This window comes from Micropterus dolomieu, linkage group LG09 (assembly GCF_021292245.1).
Source record: "Micropterus dolomieu isolate WLL.071019.BEF.003 ecotype Adirondacks linkage group LG09, ASM2129224v1, whole genome shotgun sequence".
NCBI classification, from domain to species: domain Eukaryota; kingdom Metazoa; phylum Chordata; class Actinopteri; order Centrarchiformes; family Centrarchidae; genus Micropterus; species Micropterus dolomieu.
The window spans coordinates 446,784-455,666 of record NC_060158.1 but is presented as its reverse complement, the minus strand read 5'-3'; the positions used below and the strand labels follow the sequence as shown (position 1 = coordinate 455,666).

At 39.8% G+C, this 8,883-nt stretch overlaps 1 protein-coding gene across 1 annotated transcript in view; it reads left to right on the top strand.

The window, feature by feature from the left end:
* Nucleotides 1–788: 788 nt before the first annotated feature.
* The window catches only part of LOC123976225 (venom phosphodiesterase 1), a 47,409-nt gene continuing 39,314 nt past the window's right edge, over nt 789–8,883 (top strand). The window contains exons 1-8 of the mRNA XM_046058189.1: nt 789–850; nt 932–1,066; nt 1,350–1,475; nt 1,703–1,763; nt 2,035–2,132; nt 3,745–3,824; nt 4,989–5,108; nt 7,881–7,990. Coding sequence (XP_045914145.1) covers nt 835–850; nt 932–1,066; nt 1,350–1,475; nt 1,703–1,763; nt 2,035–2,132; nt 3,745–3,824; nt 4,989–5,108; nt 7,881–7,990 — 746 coding nt within the window. The 5' untranslated portion in view covers nt 789–834. The remainder of the gene's footprint in view (nt 851–931; nt 1,067–1,349; nt 1,476–1,702; nt 1,764–2,034; nt 2,133–3,744; nt 3,825–4,988; nt 5,109–7,880; nt 7,991–8,883) is intronic.

Below are 8,883 nucleotides of genomic sequence, written 5' to 3'. Positions count from 1 at the left end.
TGTGTAATAGTTCAGAAAAAAGTTTGGAGAACATTCGGTTTACAGGAAAGATTCATTTTGAATATATTCAAACCACAATATTGCTATGCAAAAGATATAACATCCTGAGAATTAAGTTATATAAATGATTAAAAAATACATATTAAATATTTTGAGAAACCTTTAAGTATTAAAAAGAGCAAAGCAGGGTGAGCTGCCTATCAGCCTATGTTGAGCTGAGCTTTCTAAAATTAAGATGAATCAAAAGTGTGATCAGATGTGGTGCAGAGCAGCCTGACACCTGGTATCTGGCATGGGAATATTTGTCTTCAGTCTTCTGTCATAACAAATGAAACAAGCACATGATACCTACGTGTCAGTCTCAGGTGTTTTCCCAGACAGATAAGCCAAACAGAAAACAAAACACACAATACCTGTGTTGAAAGTTTCATTTCAACGTGTAATCATATGACCTTCTTGTACGTTGTTTCGCAACTTTATTCTCAAAATATAACATCTTTGTTTTTTTTAAATATTGACTTATGACCTGACCTAACAAGTATTGTGTGTATCCAAAGTCTGAAATATCTTCTTCCTCAGTGACACAGAGCTCCACTCTTGTCCATGGACTATTTAAATCAGTGAGCCACACTGTTGCACTTGGTAACACTTTCCTTGATGAACACAAACGCTGTACTTTATTCTGACTCAGTCGCACATTCACCATCCTGCTGCCCCAAACACTCACACACACGTGGATTCATTGGCAGCTGGAAATATATAGTCCCTTCTGTTTGTTTGATAGAAAACTACGGTGACCAGCTGTTACAAGAAATTACTGAGGCTTTAGAAAAAATGAAACTATACATTGGTGAGCTTAAAAATGCATGTATTCAGAATGAACCAGTAGGCTTTGGGCCGAGAGCCACTATGTATTATCTTTCTGTTCCAGTTGTTCCCCAGACGTCCTGCAGGAATCGATGCTACGAGCCCTATGATGACGAGATCCCCAGCTGCAGATGTGATGAAAACTGTATCGCCAGCAGCAGCTGCTGCTACGACTACCATGACATCTGCACTGTCCCTAGTGAGACATTGTTGACCTTGGTTGACCTTTAATATTTTTTAACAATGAAAATTTCAAAATAATCAGCTTTGCTGTTTTATTTTTTCTTCTTCTGTCTTACTCCCTCTCCTGCTGAGTACAGGACGTGAGGGCATCATTAAAAAGGCAGTTTAAATTTTTAAAGAATTTATTAAGTTTTATGATCAAATATTGCGGCTCTCTTTAATAGAAAAAGTGATTCTATCTGCATTTTTTCATCTTTGGATGATTTCAATGTATTAACTCAAGCAATTGATCACCTCAGCTCAGCAGTGGGAGTGCACGAAGCTGCGTTGTGGAGAGAAGAGGCTAACGCAGAGCAGATGTCACTGCTCTGATGACTGCGCGTCTGCAGGAGACTGCTGCACAAACTACAAACATGTCTGCCATGGTGAGAATTGAAAGAGAGGACAAGAAAGATATAATGGACTGTGTTGTTAACTGCTGCTGTGGGTTGAACAGCTCATCTGAGCACCTATCCGAGCAGCTTAAAATGTGAATTCAAGATTTTGGCTGTTAAAAAATGTTTCTTCAGTCTACATCTATTTAACCAACAGATATTACTTTAATACTGGAACTGTTATTAACATGTTCTGCATTTTTTCCACCCTGCCGTAGGAGAGAAAGAGTGGGTGGAGGACGAATGTGAGGACCTGTCAGCCCCCACATGTCCAGCAAGGTAAGCATGTAGACTTTATGTGAAAGGAGCAGATCAGAAATCATGAATCATGATTAAAATCTGCTTTCAGCTTTATGTGAACTGAAACTATCAACCATTATTTTGTGCTGTAATGGAAATTTGCTGCATGTTATCGCCCCCTGGAACGGCCTGATCTACTGCACTATTTATCTCACCTCTGTCTGTGTATGCATTGCCTTCATTTGGTCTAATCTGCTTTTCTTGACTGAATCCCCCCCCCCACCCCCCCCTTTATTTTTACACCTCATAGCTTTAAGCGCCAGCCTCTGCTCCTCGTCTCTTTGGATGGGCTACGGGCTGAGTACTTGCAGACCTGGAGCTCTGTCATCCCTGTTCTGGACAAACTCAGTAAGTGTCAAACATATTACAGTCATTTTACATCACATTTTGTGTTCATGTCCTGGGGGCAAAAATAAGGTGTCTTCTACTGTAAAACTAAGATATCAGTTGCTCTTATGTACATGTACTCTAAGGTACCGTTTTCTTTTTAGTAATAGCAGACATTAGCAGTGAATTTGCATTCCCCTTACACATTACTTGTATTTTGGACTTGTTCTGAACATTTCCCAACAAAGAATAGTTGTGAATGTTTTTGATTTCTTTTCTTTGGTTTCAGGTAATTTCTGTGAACATGAAAAATATCTGTGTCTGATCCATCACAGTAAAATTTTATCCTGCATTACTTTAGTAATGAGAGTGTTTAGAGTGTTTTCACTTATTTAGATTGACTATTTTACATATCCAAAAAATACGGAGGGGGGTTAATTCTAGATGATAGTGGTAAATTTACAAGAACAAAATTCAGAAATTCCCTGAAATTAAAGTCACATAAAATCCAGATCACTCTGTAGTTTTCTTCTGAAGTATGTCCAATCCATGGTACAGTCTCTAAGGTGCATGATAATATAGTGATACTGGGCTGAACTCACAAGTATTTCCTCAGTGCTAATTCCCATTGCGAAGTCTAAACTTAATATAACTTTCCACTGCATGCCTATTGCCTGGCAGAGGTGTGTGTGTGATGTTGAAGCCTTGCAAAGAGAAGTTTCTCTCATAAAGCTATGACTATACAGTCAGAGAATACTGAAGTTTTGTACTTGTAGATTAATCTTGGAAATTTAGTTTTTTCTCAGATTTTTACCCCTCTCGGCTGGCTCCATTTTTTTTTTTTAAATTTACAATGGACTCCTCATATCCAGACACAATCAACGTGCATTCATCAGGGGAAATACAGAGCATGCGCCGTTGCAAAAAACCCAACATCTTATTTAACGTCATAGTACCGTTTAACTCCAGTGTGGGCGGTCAGAGTCAACCCTGAGTTTGTTTAATAACCCTGAGTAGGTTAAACACCTTTCATAGTATGGGCCACTGCTTGGCTGTGTGTTCTATCTGATGTGTTTCACCTGTGCATGTTCCCTTCCTGCTCATTTGCCTGTGTATAAACATTTGTCAGTTGTGTTCAGTCTCTGTCTAGTTATCGTTGCGTGTTGAGTGTTGCAAACAGATGTCAGCTCTCCCGTGTGGGGCATTTGGACTCTAAATTGCTAGTCACTCAATGAATCTGGTCGGCATTCAAAACATCATGTGATTCAGCGGTCTCCAGTGAACCTTTTTTTTCTTTGGCTCACTATGCCAAAAGCAGCCGCTATTTGGTCTTGAAGATGTTTCATTTCTGACGAAGCCTCTGAATCATTCTTGAACCAATGGATGAAAACAAAACTTATTCAAAGCAAAGGTCCAGCTGGAATTCTTCTGCCAAACAATAAACTTTTTTCTAAAGGTAACTATTAAAAAGGTTACAAAGGTTTCATTGTGTGAGTGAGATAATGAATCTTTCTGGGCCAATGACGCACATACCCTTATTGTGAATTAAATTGCCTCCAGGACAGTGCTGCCAGTTCAACACAATGCTCACGTAGCAGATAATGTGTTTGGGATTCTACTCCTTACATTACAGAGAAGTGTGGAACCTCAGCACCGTACATGCAGGCAGCATTTCCCAGCAAGACTTTCCCCAATCACTACACCATTGTTACGGTAAAGACACAAGGTGCTCACACTGCAGCACACGGAGCCATGCACACATGCATGCAATCAGTGGTTGAAACAATCTCAGTACAATTACTCAAGTACTGTACTCAAGTACAAATTTTAGGTACTTGACTTGATTATTTACATGTAATAGTACTTTATACTTCTACTTTTGTTCACTACAGGGAAGTATGTTATTTGTTACTCCTCTACATTTACCTGACAGCTGGAGTTACTTTACATATTAAGATTTTACAAACAAAACAGTATAAATTTATAAAATATCATATTGTGCTATAGATTAAAATGTGCTCCACCTCCACAAGTTGTAACATTATTATGTTGCTTACATGTTAAAATATCAGTAATAATATTCCATAATGTGCTTTCTATAATATCATAACTCTCTGAAAGGAACCATTCTGCCCAACTATTACTTTTATTTCAAGTCAATTTGTTTAAGGTTTTTGTGCTTTTATGAAAAGATAAATAAATAGATGGATGTCAGCAAACCCTATGGGACAAAGACTGGTGCAAGAGCAAATGTCAAACACAAGTACTTTCAAGCGCACACATGAACTGCACGCATACAAAGCTGTCCTTTGTAGTGATGCAACAAGACAGTCACTTCCTGCTCTGAACCAAAAGAACATGTAGTTTTATAATTTCTAGAGAAATTAAGTGCTGGCTGAACGAAGTGTTTTAACATGCAGTTTCCACAGTATTTTAATCCTACTATTTATAGATGGCTGAGGCTAATAAAACCTCCACAACATCACCAAAAGGCTTTGCCAAGGGGATTTTTTCTTATATAACAGAAGTCTTAGGATTTTAGGACAAAAGCAGGGTCTAGAGGGTGTATGTGAAACCTTATGAATATTTTTCAAACCGCACAGGATGGATACAGGATATCAAAGCACAAGCGAAGCCACAGACACATGTGCTATAGTAGGTCAAACGAAAGTGGAATGATGGACAATCCCTAGTTCCAAGAATTTTCCACATAACACTCTGACTCACTCATCATTTTTTATTATTATTACTGTGACTTCACCTCATCACAAATCAGTTATAACTCATCTCACATTTCAACTTTTACTGATGTAATTTATAGAAATACTGCTTCATGTCCAAACAATTGTCACACTTAGTCTTCTCCTCTCCTCTCAGGGTCTCTATCCAGAGTCCAACGGTTTGATTGACAACACTATGTATGACCCTGTGTTTGATGCCACCTTCAGTCTGTCCAGTCCAGAGAAAGATAACCCTGACTGGTACCTCGGAGAGCCTGTGAGTCTTGATTCATCTAATTTAAATCAATTTCAGATGCACACTGGATGACGAATTCACAGAATGGGTATAGGTTTGATTTCGGCAGTGGGGGAGAGGGACCCATTAAAGTGAAATCTAGTTCTAAAACACCCCATTTCTTGAATGTATTTTTAAACATTAAATTTAATTATTATAAAACTGGTCATTGTGCTTTCCATTATACTGGTAGTATAGCAAACAATAATGCTATGTGAACCCTACTTAAAATGAAGTTTAATTTGGTTAATAGATATTTTTGATTCATATGACATTTTATTTGCAGGTTTACTACATAGAAGTCTGCGCTTAGTGAATAAGTGAATCTTATCTTTCACTGATTTTTTAAAATTTATTCTAGCATCTTATTCTGCACTAATCAAAAAAATAAGGGAACACTTAATCATCACTGTATAACATCAAGTCAATTAAACTTCAGAGATATCAATCTGTTCAGTTGGGGAGAAAAAGCGATTGTGAATCAGTGTCACTTTTTTTTTTTTGCAAATGAAAGTGACAACATGTGCACTGGAGAGACAACAGCAAGACAACTCCCAAAAATTTCTCTCTTCTCATGCTTTCTGACTGATTGTTCTCTAGTTTTGGATTTTGCTAGTGTCCTTGTCACTACTCGTAGCATGAGGCAGTTCCTACAGCCCGTTCAGATTGCACAGGTAGTCCAGCTCCTCCAGGATGGCACATCCATTCCAGCTGTCGCAAGAACGTTTGCTGTGTCTCCCAGCTTAATCTCAAGAGCATGGAGGAAATACCAGGAAATGGGCCTTTACTCGAGTAGAGCTGGACAAGCCTGTAGAAGGGCATTAACCCAGCAGCAGGACCAGTATCTGCTCCTTTTGCGAGAAGCAACAGGAGGAGCACTGCCAGAGCCCTACAAAACGGACCAAAAGTCCTCTAGTGGGATCTGTGCCCACAGTCTAGCACTGTGCAGTTCAACCGGCATCTTCCAGAGACCACCAAAGCTGTCAGGTTCGCCATTGGTGCCCCGTTTTCTTCATTGATGAGAGCAGGTTCACACTGACAACATGTGACAGACATGAAAGAGTCTAAAGACGCCGTGGTGAATGTTATGCTGCCTCCAACAACATTCAGCTTGACCGGTTTGGAGGTGGCTCAGTGATGGTCTAGTGATGCATATCCTTGGAGGGTTGCTGTTCCTGACTAGGGTGAAATGACAAGGTCTGACAATGAAAACCCTTACCCGGGGTACAGTGGGTGGTACAGTGGGCCCTTGGTTCCTTCTGATGCAGGACAACACCTAGCCTCATGTGGCCAGAGTGTGATGACGGAGACAATGATGCATTGACAGGCCCTCATCTTCCCCAGAACTGAATCCAATTGAGATCCTCCGGAACGTTATGTATCATGCATTCAACGCCGCCAAGTAGCACCACAGACTGTTCAGGAGCTCATTGATGTTGTGATCCAAGTCTGGGAGGAGACCCCCAAGACAACATCTGCCGTCTAATCAGGAGCCCCTAGACATTACTGGGAGTGCATACGGGCACATTGGGGCCAGACACACTACTGAGTAACATGATGAGTTGCCATTATAAAAAGTTACGCAGGTTGGATCAGCCTGTGATTTCAGTATTTTTACTTTTAAGGTATTTTTAGTTTCAGTGTGAATTTTGGTGGTTTCTTGTGTTTCTATGTAGTTATGGGTTTCACTAGTATTCTGGGTTTGTTTTTCCTGTCTGCATTCCTTACTTTTTTATATGTTTTATTTTGTGATATCTCTCCTTGTTTGTTTCTGTGAGCTTCATATTTCTTGTTTTAGTTTGTAGTTTAGTCTGTGTGTGTTTTTCATTTTTCACTTCCTGTGCTTGTCCCTGATTGTCTTTGTGGTTTCACCTGTGTGTAATTAGTTTCTCAGTTCCTCACCTGTGTATTTAGGTGGCTGTCTTTCACTGAGTGCCAGTTCATTGTGGATTTTGTTAGTGTTTTGTCAGCATTAGTGTTCCAGTGTTTCTTGTGCCTCTTTTGGATTTATACTTTAATTGGACTTTTGGATTTTTCACCCCTTTGTGTTTTGGATTTTCATGTTCAGTGTTTTTTCGGACTGCTCACACCACACCACCTTTAAGTTTCACCGTTGGTGTGGCCAAAACAACCTGGAGTTCAACACACTCAAAACTGTTGAGATGACTGTGGACTTCAGGAAGACCCCCCCCCCCCCCATCACCATACTCAAAAGCCCTGTGTCTGCTGTGGAATCCTTCAGGTTTATGCGATCCACTATAGGGGAGCCCATCACGGACACCATCATCAAGAAAGACCAGCAGAGGATGTACTTCCTGTGCCAGCTCAGGAAGCTCAACCTGCCTAAGGAGCTGCTGATCCACTTCTACACAGCCATCATCCAGTCTGTCCTCTGCACGTCCGTCAACAATACTTGTGCAATAACCCAGTAACTCTCCGTGTCTACGTTTGGATCCAAACCTTTCCTGCGTTCAGCCCATGAGCTGAAAGTAACAAAATGTACAGTAAAGATGAGCGTGTCAGCATTTTTGTCATCTCAGATCTTCTCTTATCTGGTCTCTGGTGTTTGGACAGTAAGAGAACAATGTTCAGAGAGAGTTTTGTATGAAAATCAACCTGAAACAATATCAACCAGGGGGTCAAAATATGATTCAGTAAGGTGAGGGGGGCGCATGATATATTGAGATTATTTTAATTTGATTTAATGGAGGAGCCAATTTCTGTTAAGATCATCTCTCGTGTTTGTCTTTGTAGATTTGGCACACAGCAATGTACCAGGGGCTGAAGTCTGGGACTTTCTTTTGGCCAGGATCAGATGTCAAAATCAATGGAAGCTTTCCCAACATCTTCCAACCTTACAATGGGTAAGGACTGTCCTTTCTGTTCAGAGAGAGTTTTGAATCAGAATAAAACATCTGAGAACAATGTATTTAGTCCAAACCAAATGTGTCTCTTGTAGTTGTTGTGTAACTGTTTCCCTAATTTGTTATTGAACTTTCAGCTTCACCATGTGATTTTTGCGCTGACACCATGTTAAAGTGTATCATTTGCTTTCTAGGAAAAAAAAAAAAAAACAACTTCCGCACTTTCCTGAGTGACACTGACGACAAATGCACTTAATCACATTTGGAAGTGTCCCAGCATCTGCTGTCAAACATTGAGCAACCAATGCTCAGATGCTGTCACTACATGTTTTCAAATTCTGCCTTGGAGCTGAACTAGTTGCAGGTCTGCTTTTGAAAGTTTGTCAGGATATCAAACAATGCTCAATAAAAAAATGCTTTTAGAACAGAATTTTTTTTAGGTTGACTTGTTGGCAAATGCCTGAGCAGTTATCTCACCCACATTTCAGTGCCTGTGTGAGTGAAAAATGGGGAAAATAGGAGAACTGAAAAACATTACAATTAAATATGAAATATAGTTTTAAAACTGCAGAGCCATTTACAGCCATATCAAAATTACATTATGATTTAATGTTTTATTTGGCACACAGCATCGGTGTGTGCAGCATTGAATGAAAAGCAAAATAAAGTAAAGCACTTTGGATAAAAGCACTATGAAAATGCAGCGATTTACTCTTGGCTATTTATTCTTAAATCATTACAGTGAATGTCATGCACCTTCTGCAGATCTACAAAGCACATGTAGACTAGATGGGCATACTCCCAGGCCCACTCCAAGACCCTTGTGAGAGTAAAGAGATGGTCGGTTGTTTCACGACAAGGACAAAAACCACATTGTTCCTCTTAGATCCGAG